At 43.1% G+C, this 25,401-nt stretch overlaps 1 protein-coding gene across 1 annotated transcript; it reads left to right on the forward strand.

The window, feature by feature from the left end:
• The first annotated feature begins 655 nt into the window (after positions 1-655).
• On the forward strand, positions 656-14,561 carry Gm12169 (predicted gene 12169). The gene is made up of 7 exons (NM_001163357.1): positions 656-768; positions 2,653-2,710; positions 4,813-5,151; positions 9,536-9,585; positions 11,911-12,019; positions 12,814-12,847; positions 14,239-14,561. The coding sequence occupies exons 2-7, from the start codon at positions 2,662-2,664 to the stop codon at positions 14,408-14,410; spliced, it is 753 nt and encodes a 250-aa protein (NP_001156829.1). The 5' UTR covers positions 656-768; positions 2,653-2,661; the 3' UTR covers positions 14,411-14,561.
• Positions 14,562-25,401: the final 10,840 nt, after the last annotated feature.

The raw sequence follows: 25,401 nt of genomic DNA on the forward strand, positions 1-25,401 counted from the left end.
TCAGCAAGTGAAGGTGCTTGTCACCCTGCCTGGCTTTACAGAGCTAAGAACGAGGGGCTCTACAAACGTGTCCTCTTACCTACACACATACTCTGTGACATGAGCACACATATAAGAAAAAAAAATTAACAGATCCACCGCCTCTGCTGCCCCAGCACAGGCACTAAAGTTGGGCACCACCATACCCTGCCCTCCCTAAACTTGTGGAAGCAGAGACTGAGAGCTGGGTTTATTTCTTTCAACTCCCCCATTCTTAGTATGGGCCACTAGTAAACATTGGTTAGAAAGATGTTAGTTGATGGCATCCAGGAAGTATAACAAGAACCAAGAGTCCCTTCTGCTGTTGCTCCAGGAACTCCTGGTTTCTAAATGTATTCTCCTTCCTGGAGTGCAGTTTATTCTGTAAATCAAGAGGGTTAGCCCAGGTGTCAAAACCCTTTAATTCTCCAGCCATCTCAAAAGCACTGTGGTCCCCAGGCCTAGAGCCACACCTCAAGTGAGGATCTTTGCTGCAGATGGAAAACAGCCCAGGGCACACTAGTGATGCTCTCACAGGCGCTCCTGTAATGTTTATATCAGTGAGCCGATGCTATCTAGTGGGTGGGTTGGAGAACTGGAGACTCAGTTTTCACAAAGAACAGGTGAGTGTGTGGCCAGGAGATAAGGGTGGAAGACTTGTCTTCATCCATGAAGAGCTTTGGAAGAGTTCAGCAGCAGCAGAGGACCTGAAGGAGAGACTAACAAGAAGTTACTTTCCCTCAAGTACAGGTAAGAACGGACATCTATGTAGCCGTATGCTGAGGAGAAAGAGTCAGGGCAGTGCTCCCTACACTGTCGGTACCATGTGGAATTACATTGGAGATAATGTGGGGTTGATTGTGCGACATTAAACAATGATGATTGAGCCGGGCAGTGGTGGGGCACACCTTTAATCACAGCCCTTGGGAGGCAGAGGCAGGCGGATTTCTGAGTTCGAGGCCAGCCTGGTCTACAGAGTGAGTTCCAGGACAGCCAGGGCTATACAGAGAAACCCTGTCTCGGAAAAAAAAAACATAACAAACAAACAAAAAAACTAAACAATGATGCTTGAGTCTCTAGACATTAGGGTGACAACAGCCAGCAGAGCTCTCCATATATTTGCAAAGTGGATCTTTGTTTAAGTGGAATAATAGACTCTCATAGATTAGCTATTAAAGTCTTCTAACTTCTAAGTAAGGTTAACATGAAAAAAATCAACAAGAAACCTGTAGTAGATATAGTTTAGTACTTGGATTAGGCCCTGTTTATTTAGGCCCATGTCTATAAGTACTGTGAAATATTACATAATATCATGGATATGAGACCAGGGAGGTGAGGTCGTACACGTATTAGCAGTGTTTCCCATTGACTTTTTTGGTTGGTGACTTATAAAATTTTGTAAGACATAGCTTGTATGCAGCGTGGCTACAGACATTTGAGGTGAAGTAGCTAAGGACAGGAGGAGCTAAATTTTGCTTTGGTTGGAGTGTTGGAGATGAGAAGGGAGTGGTCAGTCTGGAAAACTGAGAGATTTTAGAACGTCCACTTCAACCTGACTGCCCAAGTTAAAATTGCACCATACTTTGTCTAAACCTACACCATGCTTTCTTAGCTTGCTGAATACTTTCTTGTTTGTTTCCCCTCTGTTCATGTGCTCATTTATGCAGGGTAAGAGTGAATTCTATGATTTTTATGTTTTATAAACAAATATTTATATCCTAGATAGATGCAAACTACATGATACTTACAGAATCATATATATTCTGTTGAAGACAGTAAATAAATATATGAAATGAGTAAAATTTTAGTGTTATATTAGAATTTATTATAGTAAATTGGACACCTTGTAATTTTATAAATATATGCTTTCAAAGTTATTATAAGCATATTACCATTTTTAAGACTTATAATTATTGTTTTTAGTTGTGTGTGTCTGTGTGTGGTGATGTGTGTGTGTGTGTTTGTGTGTGTGTGTATGTGTGTATGAACAGAGGTGTCCAAGGAATGTTTGGGTCTTCTGCATCTCCAGCAGTGATAGTAGTTGTAAGCTCCTCTGCGTGGGTGCTTGGAAACTCTCTTGAGTTTTCACTAAGAGCAGTTGGCACTCTTGACCAATGAGCCATTGCAGCAGCCTGGTGTTAATGATCTAGTGAGAGTAGAACTTGCTCATACTCCCTCAGACTCCGTGGAACAAAAATGAAAACCTTCAAAACCCTTGTCTTTGACATCCATGGAACAATGTGCTTAGACACAATGCTTCACATTCTTCTCTTTCTTGCTTGCTAATACTGAACTTGATTGAGGCTTAGGGAGCAGCCACTGTGGTTATGAGCAGGAACAGCCGCAGTCAACCATGGGGCACCGCCATGAGACGGATGCTCCTTGCTTAGCATTCTACCAGGGGAACAGACTCTTCTCTCTGACTTCAATTTTTCTGTTTCTGTCTTCCTTGTGTTGAGACCAGGAGTGAGACTGAAGGCTATGTGTGGGATGGAGCAGGAAAGAGGAGTGTTTTGGAAGACAGGAGGTCCCAGCAGAGAGGCCTATGTGATTCAGACAGTCAGGATGAGACCTTCTCAGACACAGTGTGGTGAGGGCCACAGCCAACCAAAGTGTCTCCTCATTGTCCTGCAGGTCACCACCATGATGTCCCATCAAGTCCTCATTTCAGGCCTCCTACTCCTCCTCCCAGGTAAGTGAGAGGTGGTGGGGGATGCCCGGGAGGATGGGGGTTCACACAAATACATTCCCTGGGGGAGGAGTACAGGTTACATAGTGAGCAAAGACCAGGATGAAGCTGTAGCCCCAAAGATATTTCTTAACCTCCATGAATTAAAATATAGCCTCCATAAGACGTCATTCAGGTAAGGGAGAAATAGACGTACTTGCATGTAATAGTCAAGAAGGGTGAGTACATGTGTGTACACATTATAGTCAATGCATGTGGGCTGCAGAAAGGACATGAAAGGGCAACCTAACCTTCATTGTCCCATATGCCATTTAATAGAACCGCTCATCTTCAGTTATTAATTAAAAATATATATATATTGAAACATGGTCCAAGATAATCTTGGCTGCTCCCAGACAAGATAGGCATGGAGAACAACCTGAAACTTCTGATTCTCTTGTCTCTATCTTCCAAGAGCTGAGATTATAGGTGTGAACCCCTACATCTGGTACAGATTCTAAATTTTACAATCTATTCTCGAGGAAATGGGGCTGTGGAAGGTCACTATATATTTTTAGAACTTTGTATAATGATATGTTTGTGATCCTAAAAAATAATTTGCCAGAAACATGTAATGAGTGAGAAGTGCACTCCCATTACATACTCATTTTATACAACGAGGAACATGGTTTCTCAGACCATCTCTCAAATGCTCAGGCCAGTAGGCCAGAATGTAGTGACCGCTCAGTGGCTCTCACAGTTCACTGTTCTGTGTTGTTTGCTTATTCCATTCTTCCTGTGCTGGGATCCAACCCAGGGGCTGGCGTGGTCCAGATGAGCATGGCATCCTTGAGCTGCATCTTCAGCCTTCAGATTCCCCTCATGTGGAAGCAGCTGGTAATAGGGAAATCTGTCCATCCTCTCATAAAGTTGTTATGCTAGGTTTAACATTTTCATGATTTAACCCTTGATTAATATTCTGACTTTGTGGTCTCACACTATGAGTGCTGTTCAGTTCCTGGAATGTTATCAACACACAGGAAAAGTCCTTGTTCAGGTTCTGGGTTTGGTTTTCATTTGTTCTTGTTGAGGATCAGCTTTTAGGGCTGATCCTAAAATCTCACCCCTGCTGGGGGTTTTATGAAACCCTTTCTGAGCTTGGCCTGGTGATGCACACCTTTGATCCCAGCACTGGGAGGTAGAGGCAGGCAAAACCCCATGAATTCAGGCAGTCTGCTCTACATACAGAGTTCCAAATACTGAGGTCAGCCAAGGTTACATAGTGAGACCTTGTCTCAAAACAAAACAAGCAAAACAAAACAAAAACATTAAAACATGAATAAGTGGAAGCCGGTCTAAAAATCGATGTTGAAGTTAGTAAAGTTCTCCCTTTACACCAACAATGCTAAGAAACAAACAGACAGAAAGCAAACCCTGAGCTCTTTATATAGGGGAGGTGGCTGAAGAGTTAGTTATTTGTTTTTCAATAGTATTGAGGGGGAGGGATAGGAGTGGTTTGACACAGGGTCTCAAAAGGCCAGGTTGGTCTTCACTTCACTGGCCTCCTGCCTTCACCTTCGAAGGTCATCTTTTGCAGGAACCCATCATCATGTACAGTGTCTGGGAGAGCAATTTATAAGTTTTAAAATTAAAAAATTGAGCCAGTGTCGGTAGAGATGCTTGTAGTCCTATTTCTCAGGAGTCTGAGGCCAGAGGATAGTAAGCACTAGACAGCCTGGGCTACTGAGCAAGTCTCTGTCTACAAACAATTGAACAGGTCCAGCATAGTGGTGCATTACACCTTTAATCCTAGCAGTCAGAATTAGGCAGCTCTCTATCAGTTCCCGGCTAGCCTAATCTACATAGAGAGTTCTAGGCATGAAAGAACTATATGCTGAGATCTGTCTCAAAAAGAAAGGAGAAAAAGAAATGGAAATAAATAAATAGACAAAGGACTAAGTAGTTATAGTTTGAATATAATATACTACAGTAAATTGTTTTATCCACAATTATATACATCCTGTGTCAGGTTTAATCCACAGTTGAGCCAGAAAAAAAAATGGAAAAGAAATGAAGAAGTAAAATCAATCATAGGAAAATGTTGACAGCTCACTCTTTATCCACAGCTGCTGTGCATGCTTTCCCAGAAGTTCATGGAGTGGTGGGTCAGCCTGTCACACTTCCATGTACCTATCCGGTGTCTAATGGCTTAGCATCCATGTGCTGGGGCCGAGGTGAATGCACATCTGATACATGTGGACAAACACTGGTCTGGACTGATGGAAACCGAGTCAACTATCAGACAAGCAACCGCTACCAGATAAACTCGCAGCTTCTTCAAGGAAATGCGTCCTTGACAATCGAGGACGCCTATGAGAGCGACAGTGGTCTCTACTGCTGTCGAGTGGAAATGAAGGGATGGGATGGCGTGCAGACACTGACCACCTCACTGCAGGTTCAACCAGGTGAGCTTGCCTTCTTTCTTTGCTTATTTCTTGCAAGTGAAATAAGTCCTCTGTTTGCTAATAATCAGTTCTTTTCCCATAACAAGGAAACAAATTTCCTTATGAACATGCTTATGAGTAAATACTTGCTTTTTTTAAATGACATAATCTCATGTATTTCAGGCTGTCCTCTCGTGTCCGTGTCCTCCTGGTTACCCTGCCTCTAGTGCTGAGAATACATGAAAGTCCCACCACACCCAGACTTGAACAGCTTTTCGGGCACAGAGTACATTTTATGTTTGTATGAAACCCTAACATCATCCTTAAGGGAGGGCCATGAGCTAAGTCAGGATCCATGCCCTCACTGTCTTGGGACAGTCTTGTTGGTTTATGAAGCCTTGCTCATTTTTCTATCCTAAAACACAGTGGGGAGAATATTTAAGCTGTGTCATGAACTGAAGGGTATATTTTGTCTCCGAGTTAACATCTTGTAACATCAAAATATACATTTCTATTTGCTTCTTTGAGAGGATTTCTCAGTTTAGCCCTGGCTGTCCTAGAATTCCCTTTGTAGACTAAGCTAGCCTCAAACTCACAGAGATTCTGCTTGCCAAGTGCTAGGATTAAAGGTATGGACTACCATGCTTGGTGAAAACACCATTCTCAGCACTATAACAGCACAACAGCTCTACCCTGAAGAGCAGAACATGTGGGGTGCTGCTGAGCAGATTAGCTGCCTTCCACAATGGTCAGCTGACCTGAGCACAGGCCACAGGAATAGGTGGGGAGTTCTACTCCCTGCCTGCATGCCTTGGGCTTTTGAAACAGTCCTCACATCATATCCTAAAATGATCCTTTTATGTACAAGCATGGCCACATGGGAAAGCGTTTTCTATCAGCACTTTTTCAGTGGTTACAGCTGAGAAGTTCATGAAAACCCCAGTTCTTAAATCATTGCAGTTCCCTTTTGGATGTGGATATCCTTGTCATAAAAGGAGTTAAATCATTAGACTGTGCTTTCTTCTGATGCTATTTCCTAATCTCCTTTACTAATAGCTTACAAAGACAATAGAAGCCAGTAGTACCTGTCTGTATTCTTTTTTAATTCAGACCATTATTTTGTAATTGCTCAGCCATGTACTGTGGTTTTATTTATTTATTTATTTATTTATTTATTCATTCATTCATTCATTCATTTATGTATTCATTCATTCATTTATTGATACAGGATAACATTATATAGTACAGCTGATCTGGGATGCCCATATGTAAATCAAGCTGCCCTTACACAGACCCAACTGCCTCTGCTTCTGAGCGATGGAGTAAAAGCCTATGTCACCATGGAAAGGGGCTTGAAGTTATTAATACTGAGCTGTTATCAAGTTTAGAAATTCTTTCGCTGGTCAGTGTTTAGAAGTCCTCTGTCTGGATCATCACTGGGTCCACAAGAGGTGCTCTGTCTCATCCTTAACAACCAAGGCTACCTTTTCTTGTAATTCAAACACTGTCCTGTCTCAGGACCCCCATCAGCTCCTCTGCACTTTCCCATCCACCTGGGAGGGAAAAAAAAGCCCAGCGCAAGGAAAGAGAAACTCCTGAGCTGACAGATCCTCTTCTGGGTTTCGCTTTTACTATGATCCTTTGACTAGATTTTTTTGTGTGGTTGCTTTTTTCACTACCTCAAAGACGTTGACTCTCCAGGGCAGGTTTTAGATTATGCTCAAGCCTCTGGCTCTGCATTACTGGTTCAACAAACTACACCCTGGACAGGCCAGATTTGTAACTCACTGGCGTGAATAGATTTATTGTAGCACAGCCATGCCCACTCCTTGCTGTGTTTGACTTTCACGGTGTTTGACAGGAATGCTTGCCCCTGAACGCCTACTTTTTGGTTTCTGAGCCCAAGATGCTTATTACTCTCTGGTCCTCTAAGGGAAAGGGGAATGAGGGCCAGTGAGACGGCTCAGTGGGTCAAGGAGCCTGTGGCTAAAGCTTGATTACCTGAGTTCAGTTCTTGCAAGCTACTTGGTAGACGGTAAGAACCAGTGCTCTCAAGTTGACCTTTGACCTCAAAACTTTGCCCATGGCAAATTCCAAACAAACAGGGGGGGGGGGGAGCGGGGGGGGGGGGAGAGAGAGAGCAACAGAAATAAGTGAATAAATATAATTTTTAAAATTGGAAAGTGGGCTGAACTCTACAGTTTCTTGCATGTAACAGGTGAACACATTTCTTTTTCTTTTTTGATGGAGAAAATGGTCTAAATTTAAATTACATTAAAGAGAAGACTGTTGGGAGGAGTTGGTCCGAGTTCCTGGGTTTTCTTTTGTAGTTGGCAGAGTCAGGAGTGACTGCTGCTGCTTCTGGGGAACCGTGACAGCCGACAGAGCAGTGTGTGCTCCTGCTGGAGCCCTCACTCACTGTTTCTTCCAGGCACCGTTTCCTGTTACTTCCTGTCTAGGATCTCTGTGCACTCCCAGGCCATCAGTAGCTGCTTAGATTCTTCTAACACTTCTGATTTTCTTAATTTGTGAGTTACAGGTTGAACCTACCTTGCCTCCAAATCCCAAATCTGCAGTACTTCAAGATCTAAAACCTTTTGGGCATTGCCTTAATAAAAGTCCTGGAAAATCCAATACTATAAAATCTTCATATGCAGAATTATTAAGAGTTTATAATCTAACCTGTAAGTTATGTGTATAAAGTATATGCTTATGAATTCTACATGAAATCATATTTATACTTGAGCCCCACCATAAACTATATGTACATACTATAAAATTTTCAGAATTATCCAAATTCTGAAACTCCTGGTACCTTTTGGATAAGGGACCTTGTTTCTTTTTAGACTGGAAGAAACCATAGAAGACTGAGTCCACTCTCTACCCAAATCCCTTGTTTTGGACCTTGCATTGCATCTCTAGTAGGTCAAGTAACCTAGTTAGCCTTCAGCTATGATACAGTGCTGTGTGGTGTGCACTCTCAGGTCTGCCTGCATTGAATATGCTGAGCCTGTAATCTATGGGAGAAGCCAGTCACTTACCAAGGAAAGGTACAAAACCACTCCCAGTCCCCATACCTTCTCCATCTCACAGAGTTTCTTGGAAAGATCTGAGGATCTGACACCTGTCATTCATAAAAGTTGGTCAGTGACAAAGAACAGAAGCTCAGGAGAGGAGCCTCTGCCTGGGCACAGTCTCTCACTGCTGTGCTATGGAGCAGGGCACAGCCTCTCACTGCTGTGCTATGGAGCAGGGCACAGCCTCTCACTGCTGTGCTATGGAGCAGGTGTATCAGAAGGCTCTGTTTTCTTGTTACTCAACTGATCCTTGCTTTCATATTGACTTCTAAATTCAGGAGTTCCAACAAGTTTTTCAAGGAGACTTAGAATTTCAAGTAAATTCAAACCAATCAGTATACCCGAGTCTACTCTAACAAGACCAGAAACAATCACAAAACCCATACCTACTCCAAGGAGACCCTTCACCACTACAAGACCTATAACTACTCCAAGGAGACCCAAAACTACTCCACAAAAACCAAAAGCATCCACAATACCCAACACTCCAAGAAGACCCACACATTCCATAAAACCCACACCTACTCCAAGTATACCTTCAATAACCCACAACTACTACATGACTCTCAACTACCATAAAACCAACAACTACTCTAGAGAGACCCCCCCAAACCATAAACCCCACAACTACTGATGTCTCAGAATTACCCTGATATATGAATGGAGTCCAGTGGCTCCCCTGCCACACCACATCCTAATCCTCACATCGTAGGAGACACGATGGCTTGTGGGTGATGTGACAGGTGATTTCTAAAGCAATTGTGATCCAGGTTGAGGAGCAGTGCCATATTAGATGAGAAGACACTATGATAGGCACCATGGCAGCTCCACTCCTCCTGCTGAGTAGAGGTATCCTGACTTTTGGATGTGGGTGTGGCCTTTATGCACTTACCACCCTAAGCTCTTGTGGAAGTACAGATAAGGTAGGACCTCAAACTATTCCACAACTGAGTTCTCTGGTTCACCTAGATTTATAGATAAGCCTGGACATATACTTGTATTTTCACACACACACACATACACACACACACACACACACAGAGAGAGAGAGAGAGAGAGGGGGGGGGGAGGGAGAGGGAGAGGGAGAGAGGGAGCGAGAGAGAGGGGGGAGGGAATTTTCCATGAGGCCAGAACACAAAATTTAAGATGTGCAAATTTCTAGAGAAATAATTTAGTAAAATATTTAGTGTGATATTCTGTGCACCTATAGTACCTGATGTTATTTAACTTTCAATTCATCTTAGAAGATGGTATGAATATGTATAGTGTCTATAGTGAAAAATCTAACATCTTTGTAATTACAATTCATTTTCATTCTTGTTGAGCAGTTTGGATTGCGACTGTGACGTCTTCAAACCACCCTTGGAATAATAATACTGTAAGCATATATCCTTCTATGTGCTCATAGCAAGATTCACTTGTCTTTCTGGAATCATGTTGCCTTTAAACACTTGGTCAAATTAGCTTATAGACTTTTGTCTCAAAAGAAGAATTAAAACTAAAGGGAAAGGGTCAGGCATAGTTGTTTATGCCTTTATCTTAGAACTCAGGAAGCTGACATAAGAGATACCAAGTGTGAGGGTAGCCTGGACAACCAGAGCAACTTGGGTTACACTGTTGAGAACCTGTATCAAAAAAAAAACAAAAAACAACAACATTAAATAGATGATAATAATTCCATTAAAAAGAAGAAAGAATTTGAATATAAAATGGTTATTGGGAAGCAAGTTTGTTAAATATGCCTAATAAATAATATTTTACAAAACAATGGAGGTATTGACCCAGAGCTTGATTGATTCTCCAAAGCTAAAAGTTAGGGTAAAGAAAATGAGCTAACCAAAAGTGAATACATTAATATACCATATTTGTTGAAAGTACTATTACTTGAGCAGACTTGTGCGGTTTTAGCATAGTCCTGCATGGCACAGTTGGACCTGAGCTTGGTGAACTGCAATATAGTCATCTTTATCAGCAAGAAGAAATATTTTAGAACTAAAACTTTAAAAGGTGGTAGGAAAATCTGGACTCTGCAGCTGTCAGGCTGTCTCTACGTGCAGAGAAAACAGAACTTGGAGAACTGGGCACAGAGACAGTCCTTTGTGTGATGGTGTCTGGGGCTGTTGATTTCTTTGTTTTTGAGACAGGAGCTCCTAGAGACCAGGCTGGCCTTGAATTCCCTACAGAGCTGAGAAGGATAAGGAACTCGTGACCCTCCTGGCTCTATTGGTCGTCCTGGGATCAAAGATGTGCACAGTCATGCTTAGCCCCAGCAGCCTGCTTCTTGAAGCTACAGATGAGCTTCCCAGACTCCATCTCCTGGGAAGGTTGAAAAGATGTGAGAAGATGAATGAGAAAGGCTAGGCACCACTGCGCCTTACAACCAGGAAATGCTATAAAATAAATAAATGTTCAGTGGGCAGGGTGGACACTCCTGTTGTCCAAGCACTCAGGATGTGCAGGCAGGAGGATCAGGAGTTCATCACACTGGCTACATAGTGAGTGAGGACTGTTTAGAAGATATGGAACCCTGTCTCAAAACCTACAGACATTATTTCATACTGCCTACAGTGTTTGCCAAGAAGTAGCTGAAAATCTTACCTAGAACCCCACTGGACATGTCGTTTGAGGGTGTAGAGACAGAGCTCCCAGAGCTTAGCTAATGTGTCGTGGTCTCACTGACTAAGGAGAGGAGCTGGGGTTGTGATCCAGAGATGAGGTTCATACATGGACAAAGACTTGATCTCAGGTCTGCTTCCTGCAGTTAAACTGAATACAGGGGCTGTTTAAGGCTAGCAGATCAGTGCTGAGCTATGAAGTTACATTGGGTGATGCTCAGCCTATCTCATGTTTATTCCCATAGGTGGTGATCCCTGGTCACCTTCACTAGGGTGAAGCATTTCTGTCTGACCACATAATCAGACTGCATCCATGAACATTTTCTCCTGAGTGCTTTTATATAGATGTAGATCTTACCTGGCATGAGGACCATGGCTTTAGTCCCAGTTATCACGGGGCAGAGGCACGTGCATCTCTGAGTTAAAGGCCAGCCTGGTCTACATGGAGAATTCCAGGTTAGATGTGGTTACACAGTGTGGCTACATACACACAGACTACATGCCTGTGTCAAGTGGGAAAAAAAAGTAGAACCTGGAACTGCCTTTTCAAGACATGTAAGATATATATAGACAAAATAGACTTAGTAGCTGGGCACTCCTGTAACATCAGATTGCCAACTTGAAAGGAGGCATTGTTTATCTCAATAGAGGAATAACCTACCAAATATTAATTCTGATATAATCACTCTCAGAATATGCAAACACGTTGTCATTTTAAACTACATAGAAAACATTTCATCCTCCTCTTAGACATTTTGAAATTTGCACTATCTAGAGTAGTGCAGCCCAATACTAACTTAGTTTAATGTTAGATTTTACTTGCATGCTGTATTCTCTATTTTTTTTTTTAAAGTCATGGTCTCTCTATGTAGCTCTGGATGTCCTAGAACTGCTGTTTAGACCAGACTCTCTTGGAACTCTCAGGTATTCCTCTGCATCCCAAGTGCTGGGAGTCAAGGTGTGCACTCCCTTATATTTGCGTACACTACAATACCCAACCGGCAATGGAGGGAAAAGTCTGGCTTGAGGTATGGGATGTTTTCTGCTCATCTAAGTTGGTGCCTCTTCAATTACTGATATTTCCTTAGGAAGTGGTTCCTACAGAAACTCCCCTGAAGATCCCCATTAGAGGCCTCTTCATTGGAATCTCTGTGTCTGCCTCACTGCTGATCCTTGCGAGCATCCCAACCATCATACGTGAGTGACTGTATCACAGTTCCCAATGTCAGGAATGGGTTTGGGTCTTCATGACAATTGCTAACAAAATCCAAGGAAGTTTGTTTGGTAGGGCAAAATGTTTTACTCTTCTAGGAATGTCAGCCATTGACTATTTCAGGTACCACACATTAGATCATTGATGACCTATTTCACATGACTGGGCAGAAATTTGGGAATAAGAATGTGCTTGTCAAATGTCAGGATGGTTCCTCTAATATTTAGAACTTAGTTATTCATAAGGATTATTTATTAAACTGGAGGTTGTTTATTCTCCTCTAAGTGAGGGTGGTTAATGGGAGTCTGTCTTTCACAGGAAGGGGAGGGTGAGGAGTAGGTCGTTGCACACACCTTCCGAACTACACTATTGAAGGAACCAAAGCCAGGACAGTGTGCTACCTTAGTGACACTTAATAGGGTCACTAATGGAAGAGACCGTTAGTAGGACCTTGTGTCTCAGATTGCTTGGAGCGTTCATTTTTAGCTTATTTTCCACCAGTCAACTTAAAAACTTAGATTTCTTCATTTTTTTCTTCAGTGAATGACAGTTTACCAATGTCACTCTTGCATGCTAGAAATGCTATGTGGGTGAATGTACAGAGAAGCTACTTGGATATAGATACATGGATACTGTAGGGTTCATGGTTTCCAGGGAATTGTTCAGTTAAAAACAGACACAACAACCTTGACTAGAAGAAAATATCATGAATGTTTTTTGATGACATGTTTAATTTTCCTTTCAACTCCTCCCAACTTCCCCCCCCACCCCATTTTAGGGTGCAGACACAGAGAAAAGAAGAGTCCAGAAGGGTAAGCTGTCTCGGCTTGTGCCAGTTGCTTTGGAACTTGCGGCCTTCTAGATTTCTCCTGGTTTCTTTCTTCCTGTTCCTTGTCTCCTCTTTCTCTCTCTCCCCTTCCTTCTCCCCCCTCCTTTTTAAATTTACTTAGTCATAATTATTTTTTTCATTTAATACACTTTGGTCATGTTTCTTTCCCTCTCAATACCACTTTCCTACCCACATTACATTCTCTCTTCCTTTCAAAAAAAAAAGGGGGGGCGGGGCCAGGAAGAAAAAGAAAACCTACAAAACTACTAACATGAGATCAAAATAATCACCCGAAGACCACTCTCTGTCAGTTGTCACATTGCACCATCTGAGCTTCCATCCCTGTATACGATACTAACCGAAGCCCAGAAAAGCTTTGTCCCATCTTCTTTGTAATTCTCAGCACAGGTGTTCTTGTGGCAGAATGAAGACGCTCATTTTGGTTCTACATTTCAATAGTAGAGATGGTCAGCATAGAGATGGCAAAATCCACTCTGCCGAAACCCCACCCATGAGTTTAAGTTAGTCAATTTTCTTCTTTGATTTGCTCCTCTGTGAGCTCTAGACGATCATCAAATATCAGTCCACCATGGCTACACTCAGTGAAAGCTCCTCCCACAGCTAATGGGAAAGGCTAGATCCCAGACCCTAGCAGTTCTCTCTCAAATCGTTGTCTCTCCCTGTTTTGTGCACGTGCTGTATGCAAGTGTGTGCCATGCATGCCATCTTTGCATCTGTTTCCAAGACAACCAGACCCTGGGGAAAGGCACTGTTTGCTGCTTTACCCTTTTCCCCATTTCATGTTTGTGTTAGAGTACGAGATGCTACACAGATTCTAAAACCATTTCTATTCTCTTTAGCAAGATGTTTGTGTGGATACATGCAGGTTTCCTGGCACCTGAGAAGGTCAGAGGACAACTGGGTGGAGCTGGTTCACTCCTTCTACCTTTCTGTGGGTTCCAGGAATGTAGAATGGGTTACCAGGCCCTCTTCACCTTAGGGTCACAGCTGTAAGCTGGAAATACAGGAGCCATCCAGTTCTTAGCTCAATTCTAAAATGCACATCCTGATTAGGTAACTCCGTTTGGAGTTAGATATCTGTCTTTTAAACTTGCCACTTTTGTGTTCCAGTACATGAGCATATGGATGGATGCCAGTATGGACTGTTTTTGTTCTACTATTTCTTAGTTTGTCTGGCGTTTACTCAACAAACTTCTTTATAACTTCATGCCAGATCTCTGTGTGGTACTGTTCATTCCCCTTTGCAGTTTTGTGAATGGGGCTCTTCCAGTCCCTAATGATTCCTCATTCATGTTGAATCATGAATGAAAAAACTGCTCAGATCTGAAAAATTATTGTCCTGCTCTTTTTCAGCAACTCTGAGTGCAGCTCAGTTTTCTTCCATGCTTATCAGAATGGCGCCTTTCAAAGTATAGTGCAACTTCAAGCCGAAGATATAATCTACGTTATTGAAGACAATTTTCATCCAAGGATTAAATCCCAGTTGCCCTTTGAGATGACAACATTCCAAAGCTGCAGGAAGTAATGGACTGTAACTGTGATGGGCATTCACTAAGCTGCAAGGCTGTTTTCTTGGTCAGTTCATCTCATGTTCCTACTTCCCAGCAGTAGGGGAGAGCATGACCTTATAGTTGTTCATATGCATAGTGACTGTTAATATAGTATTCATTCTCACCACATACTGCGGTGTCATCTCTCAAACACAAACACTTTAGAATTTCATGTTTTCTTTAGAGCTCATAAGTCTTGTGTCCACCAGAGACAATAATTTGTAATCCAGGAAGTGGCTTTCTGTCTTACTAAAATCATTAGAAAGACAGGAATATAAGTGTATACATATATATGTATATGTATACATATATATGAGTGTATATATAAACATAATATACTTAAATATATGTACATATATAATATTTTTTAAAAGACTAGAAGAATAGGATTTAGATATAAAAATCTGAAAATGGAGAGGGCAAAGTTAATTTAGAAGTATTTCATGATTATGTTTTATTCATTTTATTGTACCTCAAAATGACATTTCCTTACCCTCCCCAAAGGAGCTTAAGCATGGGAGTTGCAGGTTTAACTTATCTGGTAGATAATCAGAAAGGAGTCTAGATGTGTTCATACTTTCTAATAGCGCATGGAATATGACACATGATATACTGTTGATCTTAGGGTAAGAATGTGTGTTTTCTGTCAGGAGAGGCTACCATGGTGAGTATGGACCAGGCAGACACCTGGGAAGAGGATAATGGGGCACAGGCTTGAGTTCATTAGAGCTATTTCCACTACGCTTCTGCCTTGATGCTCGGTGTTCCTAGACTCACCCACTGAGCTCTGAGTTAGGGGCTAGAAGGAGACAATGCAGAAATGGATGGGGAGTTGAGGAAGCGGGACTCTGGGTCTCGGCCTTAGAGAAGTCCCGTTGCAGGTGAGACAATGTTTGAGGTTATGTACTTATTCTAGTAATATTCTAATGACATAAGACATGGGCTATTGACTATCTATTTTAAGTGAAATGATGGCCACATCTTACTTGGTAAACCCTGTGAATATCCAAAATTATTTTCAATGCAGGGGATATTTGTTTGAAATGGGTGAGTCAAAAGTCTGTGTGACCATCCTTGGATGAAAGAGGAGACAGTAAACCAGAAAAACAGAAAGGCCTTGGTCCAAGTCACCAGGGTAGTATATGGCTAATGCAGAATCCTTACACATGGTGCCTTTTTCTCACCCCAACAAGACATACAGGTTTGGCTTCCCAGGCAATGTGGTACAAACCTTTAATCCCAGTCTCTTTCATGAAATGTCAGCAGTCTATCCCTGAGCGACATCCCTAGCTCATGTAATGTAAATCTAAAAACAGGAGAACACACACATACAGATACTCACAACAAGCCTTGTACAACCTAGAGGTTCACAGTCCTGCCTGGACCTGGAGGAGATTGCTATAAAAGGAGAAAATTCAGACAGTGACTCCAGAGATGATAATGATCCTTTTTTGAGGGTGGGACCTGAGCACTTGTTAACGTGATACTCTCCAGGTGATGCTAACGATCAGTCAGGGTCTTGAGCCTTTCTAGGCCTTCTTCTGCTACTGTAGACTGTTCCCTGGAATTTGAAAGCATGTGGAAGCTACACCCCAGGCCTTCACACATTAGGGCTTTTAATTCCCTTCCCACCCCCAGGACTGTCACTAGGGAAATCAGATTCGAGAATCCTCTGTTTCTGTGATACCATGACTCACAGGAGATGCTGATGGACACCGATGACATGGAAAGGTCCATTCACTTGGTTCCATGATGCCTAATTTCACTTCTAATTTTTTATCATTCACTGAACCAGGGAATTGTATCCTGCAGCAATAGGTTCCTTGGCCGGATCGCGTCACATTCTCTATGGTTAGGGACATGTTTCCTTTGTAGAAATTCCCCTTTATCTGGAATTTGCTCGATTTATGATATGTTACATTTCTGTTTTCAGTGCTGAACACCACACTGGCACACTGTGACCAAGGGCAGGGTTCCTTGCTCCAGCACACAGGCACAAATGTCCCAGAGGGAGGTAGAGTACAGAGCAGACAGGCACTCATACCGACCTCAACTATTTAAGCATCTTCAAAGGCCCTACACAGAAGGAAAGGAGGGCAAGATGGTGATAGTGGTGGGTCCATTTCTGCAAGCAATGCATCACAGAATAAATGAGGAAACTATGGCTGCCCTGTTGGGAGGAGGATTGGCTGTGCCAATGATTCTTTGACTTTGAGAGGCAGCAGAGAGTCCTGCTGAAATACCTATTAAGATCGCATAGGCCTCTGATCCTGGTGCTCAGCAGGTGGAGACAGGAAAATCTGATTTAGAGATCAGACTGAACTATATAGCAAGTTCCAGGATCGCCTGAGTGATGAAATTGTCTCTCAGAAAAGAAATGATCATGTCTAGTGAGTGCCGCCATACACAAGAGGGTGGTCAGGGAGCTGAACATGATCAGCCTTATCACCCACTTGCTGGAGGCTCTCCATTCAAACCATTGACTCTCAAACTTTGCAGTCTCCTAGGAAGATCATTAAGAATGAGTATTCCTGGCACTGGAGGCGAGGCTCAGTGCTTAAGAGCACTTGCTCCTGCAGAGGACCAAGACTCGAGTCCCAGCACCCACATGGAGCTTCACAATCATCCATCACTCCAGTTCCAGGAGATCCAGTGGCTCTTCTGACCTCCATGGGGCTGTGGTGCACAGACATCCATGTGAGAACAACACGAACACATAAATAAATCTAAAGAGTCTTAAGTGAGTACTCCCAATGGCTCCAGTCCTGGTTAAAAGATGGACCCATTTGCCTTCATACTGCTTAACAATTTTCTCTCCTTGAGGGGCTGCCAGGACTTCTTGAGGGACTTCGAGGGCTCCTCCCTGAAAGACTTTGACGGCTACTCCCTGAGGGACTGTGATGGCTACTCTTGGAAGGGTTTTGAGGGCCTGGAATTCCCCCTTGAGTGCCTGTGAGGGCTCCTTCCTGAGGGACTGTGAAGGCTTCAAAGGACCACTCTAGGCTCTACAGTTCTATCTCTAAAGTATAATGGTCACACCAAGAAAAAAAGAAAAGAAAAGAAAAGAAAAAGAAAAGAAATGACCAGCCCAGAAATGATGACTTAAGCCTGTAATCCCTGTGCTAAGGAGCCTGTGGCAGAGCTGTAGTGAGTTTGTAGCCAGCCTGGGCGACCTAGGCTTGTTCCCTACCAAGTCTGCCCCACTGGACTGAGTTGACGCATTAGAACTTACATTTTTTATCTCCCATGTGTTGCATTGTGTGTCCTTGACACCTCCCCTTTCAATGTCACAGCCCTCAGAGAGAGGTGTGCACAGGTCTTTGAAGATACAAGCCAGGGCTCATGGAGTCAACACTCAGAAAACTGGACACTGTTGGCTAGCTAGGTAAATAGTTCACCTGTCTGGGCAGATGACTAATCTGCTCCCAGCAAAGGAAAGGCAGTCTCTCTCTCTCTCTCTCTCTCTCTCTCTCTCTCTCTCTCTCTCTCTCTCTCTCTCTCTCTCTCTCTCTCTTATAAATAATCCCCCTGACAAAACAGAAAAGCTTGCATATTTGAAATTCCTCATGTGTTGTTCTGAAGTTTCAAGTAAGTTCCTTTATAAGAACAATCACATGTATGCGATAATGCATTCAAAAAGGTACTGAAAGGTACATGCAAGCACGACCCCTCTCTCACCTCTTCTCATTCTGCAGCTCACCCTCCCAGGGCCCAAACACTAAAAGACATCCACACCTGTGTTCCCTGGTAACGCCTGCACACATGATTGTTCGCTTTAATTTTCTCTATAGCATTGTGATTATCAGTAGACTATATGAGGTTGTTCAATTAGGCTCACTGCTTGTATCATGAATATATCAAGTATGTTTACCTGGTCCCCCACTGTTGGATATTTAGGTTGCTTCCAATCATATCCTACTACAAATAGCATCACTATGACCATCCTTGTATCTTTGCCTTGAAATAATCTTTCTCCAATTGAAAAGGACCAGGCCAGGACTTATGCTTACTCATGAAAACATGAGTATGTGTCAAGGAAAATCAAAGGCAGCTCTGTGTAGGCACTGCCTTAGCTCTCTGGTTACACTGCTACTTCCCCGATGCCCGTCTATCCTGGAGGTCAGGAGGGAGGTGGAAACAGGAGCATTTAGAAGTTGAAGTCAAAAGAGCTACATAAGCAAGTTGTAGGTATTTAACAATGAGACACTTTCCCATTGCTCCCCAAAACAAACAAGTAAGGCATGTTGGATCACACCTGCAGTCCTAGCACTCAGGAGACTGAAGCAGGAGGATTACCATGAGGTCCAGGCCAACCTGGGCTGGACAGTAGGAGGCTGGCTTGAGATACAGAGAATTGCAGGGCTTCTTGCTCAGTTGGTCGGAGGCTGAGTCTGTGGCATGGCTGTCAGCTCCCATATATTGGGGTCCTGGTCCTTCACATACAGAGCCTTGGGGAGAATCAAGCATCACTTCTGTGGACATGTAGTGACAGGCTAATGGAAGGTGATGTACAGAAAATTGGACATTGTTGCTCATGACAACAGCCCATTGATCTGGGATATGAGCTAGTTGTCTGTTGATTACCCAAGGAATGGGTGGGCCACCCCAATAAAGTATACAACAACAACAACAACAACAAACTTGACAAATAAGAAGTATGTATGTTTTAAAGTACTCAGGGTTTGTTTCAATGCTTAACATGAATTATTTTCAATGCATTTATATATACACATCTAAATAGGAAAGCAGTTAAGCCATATAAAACATGTATGAAATCATGACTCTTTTCAAACTCTTCCCATTCAATGCTGCCCACAGTGAGCCCAAACAGTCGCCCTCCCCACTCCCCTCCTTCTCAGCTCCCTCCCTCCATCCCTCTCTTATGAGTATTTTACCCCCCCCCCCCCCATCTAAGTGAGATTCAAGGTTCCTTGCTTGGGCCTTGCTTCTTGTTTAGTTTCTTTGGGACTATGGAGTATAACATGATACCTGTATTTTATGGCTAATATTCACTTATAAGTGAGTACATGCATGTCCTTTTGGATCTGGGTTACCACAGGATAATATACTCAAGTTCCATTCATTTGCCTGCAAACTTCATAATGTCTTTGTTTTTAAGAGTGGAATAGTATTCCATTGTGTAGACTGTGTTCTTAAGCTGTCCTTTAAGCATCTGGCTTCCCTTGGTGTTGGCTGGCTAATCCTGATGGCAGCAGGACTTCTCGGGAAGGTGGGGGTAAGCTGTGGGCTAGAAAATGGAGATCAGGGTATCTTATTATGTTGACTGTGACTCAGGAAGACTTGACTCTGCAGGCTGTGTCCTGGAGGTTGTGGGTCAGTCAGACCCAGGTGGGGTGGCAGGCAGATCCAACAAGGATGGGGGTCAGACAGGTTTCCAAACTGGTTAGTTTTTGGGCCCCTTGACCAACATTTTATCCTTTAATTGCCAGATGGGAAAGTAGGCATACCCAGTTTCCCATCTTAAACAACTCCCACACTCTGGCGGCCTCCATAGACAATTTAGTAACAGTTGAAAGGTAGATCAGGGTATGGAGAAGTTTGGCTTCAGGTCTTTAAAGATGAGTTCTCACCAAGCATCCTTGGCCAGTCTGGAGCTCTCTGCAGGACCCCACTGCCATACAATACAGATCTGCCTGCCTCTGCCCCCCCCAGCACAGGCACTAAAGGTGTTCACCACCATACCCTGCACTCCCTAAACTTTGGAAGCAGACTCTAGGAGCTAGATTTATTTCTTTCAACTCCCCCATTCTTAGTAAGGGCTGCTAACAATAATTGGAAGGTGTTAGTTGATGGCTTCCAGGAGGTATAAGCGCCTTCTGATTTTGCTTCAAGGACTCCTGGTTTCTAAATGTATTTTTCTTCCTGGAGTGCAGTTTATTCTCCTGTAAACTGAGAGGGTTGGTCCAGGTGTTAAAGTCCAGGCTCAGAGCCACACCTCAAGTGAGGATCTTTGCTGCAGATGGAAAACAGCCCAGGGCACACTAGTGATGCTCTCACAGGCGCTCCTGTAATGTTTATATGAGTGAGCAGATGCTATCTAGTGGGTGGGTTGGAGAACTGGAGAGACTCAGTTTTCACACAGAACAAGTGAGTGTGTCCAGGAGATAAGGGTGGAATTACAAGAGAGACTTCTCTCCATCTATAAATAGCTCTGGAAGAGTCCGTCAGTATCTGAGCATCAGAAGGAGAAACATTTTCCCTTAAGTAACAGGTAGGGATGGATGTCTACTGTCTTATTCTGAAGACAGTGAATCAGGACAGTGCTCCCTACAGTGTCTGTACCATGTGGGATTCCTTTAGAGATGATGTGGGGTTCAACGTGAGACATTAAACAATGATGCTTGAGTCCCTAGACATTAGGGCAACTTACCATCCAGTAGGGTTCTGTGGATTCTTGGAAACTGAATCTCTGTTTAAGTGAAATAATGGACTTTCATAGATTAGCTATTAAAGCCTTCTTAATTAAAGTTAAAATGAGAAATAAGAAGGAAACTCTCTAAAGTAGTCGGGTACTCTTAAGAGTCAGCCCTATTTATTTAGGGCCATGTCTGTAAGTACCAATTAATACTATATAATAATATGAAGGTAGGACCAAGAATATGAGAGCACAAACAGATTGCAGTGTTTTCTTTGTTTTCTGTGGTTTGCAAATTATTTTGTATGCAGTATGAAAAAGAACCTCAATTGACTGCAGGCATTGGAGGTTTTGGGTTAGAGGTAAGACAGCCAAGGGCAAAAGGGACTAAGCATTGCTCAATTTCCTGAGTGTTGGAGATGGGAAGGGAGTGGCCAGTCAGGGAAGCTGGGATTTCAGAATTTAGATTTGGGCTTTGTTCTCCACTGACTGGGAAAGTCGCTGAATTCTTTAACTGTTGGGGAAATATTTAGAAAAGGGCTTTTAAAATATTTTTAAATGTTTGTATCTGTTAGGGGGATTTCCCTCACTCCTTTCCCAGTTTGGAGCTTTGGTGGCTGGGGCTTTACTGATCAGGTTCTTTCCTGATCCTGGGCTTTACCAATACCCAGCTGCTGCTGGCTGTTAGGCTCTCACTCTCCCACAGTGGTCCTCCCACCCCACATCCCTCACCTATCCCTACAGTGAACTTAAAACAAGAGTCATAGAATATAGCAAATATGGCTCAGTGGACACTCATTAGAACCTCGCAACAGTTGTGAAGTCTAACTCTGCACTTTCTATTTTATTAAGCATGAGCGTGTGTGTGTGTGTGTGTGTGTGTGTGTGTGTGAGAGAGAGAGAGAGAGAGAGAGAGAGAGAGAGAGAGAGAGAGAGAGAGAGAGAGAGACAGAGAGAGAGACAGAGAGACAGAGACAGAGACAGAGACAGAGAAAGAGACAGACACAGAGATACGGAGACACAGAGAGAGACAGAGACAAACAGAGATACACAGAGAGATTATAACTTTCAGGAGTCTATTCTATTCTTTAACCACTGTGTGCTTGGGGATCTAACTCAGTTTATGAAGCTCAGGAGGAAGTGACTTCACCCACTGAGCCATCTTTCTGGTCCTTGATTAGTGTCTTCCTTCATTGCGGAAGCCATCCATCCACAGCTTCTGCAGACACCCCTGAACCCCACTCATGTCTAAGCTGACACCCTTTACTTGGAACCTGGATCCCATCCTTCCATTACTCAGCAAAAATCCTCCTCCTTTCTGTCAAAACAACAACAACAACAACAACAACAACAAAACAAACCCAAAACAACAACCAAACCAAACCAAACCAAAACCAACCAACCAACCAACCAACCAACCAACCAACCAACCAACCAAACTTAAGAGTTGAGGCAAGAGGATGGTAAATTCTATACCTCCCTTCAATAATTTTCAGATCATACAAATACACACACTGTTATAGGTTTCTTGTTTATTCTTTGAGCTGGGACTTCCTTTGTATCCCAGACTGACCTGGATCACATTGGAATTACCCTCTCTTAGTCTACTGACTGATAATATGGTCCACATACATCACTCTGTCTTACATTTTCATTTGATTTTGGCATGTCTTCATGTATCTCAGTTGGGCCTCCATATTATAAGTACCTAGAGATTATGTTGATCCTCTGACCTTCCACTACCAACCTTCTTAAATGACATACAGGCAGACACTACCATCCCTAGTTTCTCTGATGTGGAAGACTGAACTAGAAATTCATACCCACTAGACAAACTGTCTAGCATCTCATACACCCAGTTCCCATACTGCTAGTTTTATTATTTGAAAAGGAAAGGGGAAAGAAAACTTAGCATTGTAACAAGTATTTAAATCCCAACCTTTGGGCGATTGAGACTTAGGGTCAGGTCAAGGCCAGCTTTGGGCCACAAAGATATCTCACAATAACATATTCAAACCCCAGATATCTTTTCCCAACCCTGTGGTGGGAGAGGCTCTTCCCTCCTCTGCTGATAGCCCCTCCCCTCATGCACACTCAGGCCTGAGTACCTAACTCATCCCCTGCAGACCCCCAGCCTACAGGAAGCCCACTGTGCTCTGCCTTCTGAGCCCACAGACTGAAAGTCTTGATTCCTTCCACCATGTTCCTCTTCTGTTGTCTCTTCTTCCACAGTGAACTCCTGCAAAGACTCTAAGGTGCCCTTGCTTGTCAGCCTAGCAGTCACAGCTGTCCTCAGAGGGTACCAGCTCCTGGCACTTCCACACCCCAGCAGTGACTCTCTGTGTCCTTGGGGAGAGGAGAGTCCTCACAAAGTGGCTCCTGATCCCTGTCTGTCCCTGCTGTGTCCCCTGTTCTTTCCCATTGCTGTTCCTCACTGTCCCAGCTGCCCTGCCCTCTCCCATGTGTCACAGGCACTCTCTCGTACATCTGAACCTTTGGTCTCTCTCTCTCTCTCTCTCTCTCTCTCTCTCTCTCTCTCTCTCTCTCTCTCTCTCCTGCCCTTACAGCCCTTTCTGACTGGCTTCTTTCACAGTTCCTTCATCAGTTTTGCTCAATTACCTTCTCTGTGTAGGTATCAGAAAGTTTATGTAAGCCTAGCAGTGCAGGTTAAAATTGTGCCCACACCCATGTAGCTCTGCAGCTGAAGCTTCGGAAGCTTGCTGGATGCTTTCTTTGTAGTTGAACAGCTCTGCTCACGTGCTCATCCATGCAGGGTAAGAGTGAATTCTATGGTTTTTTTTTTTAAAGATTTATTTATTTATTATATGTGAGTACACTGTAGCTGTCTTCAGACACTCCAGAAGAGGGGGTCAGATCTCCTTATGGATGGTTGTGAGCCACCATGTGGTTGCTGGGATTTGAACTCCGGACCTTCGGAGGAGCAGTCGGGTGCTCTTACCCACTGAGCCATCTCTCCATCCCTCTATGGGTTTTAAACAAATATTAGTTTCTATATATTTTTGATGAATGTGTTACATGCAATAGTCAATATACAAACCACATTTTCTTATGGTCTCATAGTTACATCTTTGATCCGTTGATAGTGGCTAGAGTCATAGAATAATATGTATTCTGTTAAAGATAGTAAAAAATACATAAAATGAGAAAAATTTAGTATTATATTACTATTTTCTATAGTAAGTTGGACATGTAATTTTTATAAATCTATGATATTAAAGTTTTTATAAGCATATTATCACTTTTAAATTTTATGTTTATTGTTTTAATTGTATGTATCTGTGTGTGTATGTGTGTGTGTGTGTGCATGTATGTTTTTGTGGTGATATGTACATGTGAGCACAGTTGTCCAAGGAATGTTTGATGCTCCTGATAATAGCTGTGAGCCTCTCAGCCAGGGTGCTGGGAACCTCTCACAGTTTTCAGTAAGAGCAGTTGGCACTCTTCACCAATGAGCCATTGTAGCAGCCTAATGGTAGTGTTCTAGTGAGAGTAGAACTTGTTGCCTCTCACTAGAGTCTAGCAGTGCTAACAGAGGAACTAAAACTTCAAAATTTCCAAACTTTTGTCTTTGACCTGTGTGGGACAATGTGCTTAGACACAATGCTTCACATTATACACAGTCTATCTTGCTAATACTAAACCAAGGCTTAGGGACCAACTACTGTGGCTACTGAGCAGGAAGAACCCATGGGGCCAGTGCACCTCCATTACAAGGCTGCTCCTTGCTTAAGGTTCTACCAGGTGAACAGACTCTTTTCTCTGACTTCAATTTTTATCTATTTCTGTCTTCCTTGTGCCAAGACCATGAGTGAGACTGAAGGCCATATGTGGGAAGGAACAGGAAAGAGGAGTGTTTTGGAGGACAGGAGGTCCCAGCAGAGAGGCCTATGTGATTCAGACAGTCAGGACGAGACCTTCTCAGACACAGTGTGGTGAGGGCCACAGTCAACCAGAGTGTCTCCTCATTGTCCTCCAGGTCACCATCATGCTGCCCCTTCAAGTCCTCATTTCAGGCCTCCTCCTCCTTCTCCCAGGTAAGTGAGAGGTGGTGGGGGATGCCTGGGAGGATGGGGGTTCAGACAAATACATTCCCTGGGGGCGGAGTACAGGTTATATAGTGAGCAAAGACCAGGATGAAGCTGTAGCCCCAAAGATGTTTGTTAAGCTCCATGAATTTTAAAATTTATGGCTCAAATATAAGACCCACAAGACTGTCAGGTAAGGGATGAATATATGTGCATGCATGTAATATTTAAGTAAGGGTGAGTACATGTTTGTGCATGTAATCGTCAATGCATGAGGGCTGCAGGAAGGCTGCAGAAACTGGCCCATATTCCATTGGAAAAGCCTTTCATTTTCAATTGTTTAATTAAAATACTAATTGAAAACACTTTATGATATACGAGTAAATAATGAGTTACATATTAATTTGGACAGCCAAGGTCATCTTTGACCCTGTCTCAGCCAACAGAGCAGTGTGTGCTCCTGCTGGAGCCCTCACTCACTGTTTCTTCCAGGCACCGTTTCCAGTTACTTCCAGCCTAGGATCTCTGTGCACTCCCAGACCTT

The sequence above is a fragment of the Mus musculus genome, chromosome 11 (genome assembly GCF_000001635.26).
Source record: "Mus musculus strain C57BL/6J chromosome 11, GRCm38.p6 C57BL/6J".
Classification (NCBI taxonomy): Eukaryota; Metazoa; Chordata; class Mammalia; order Rodentia; family Muridae; genus Mus; species Mus musculus.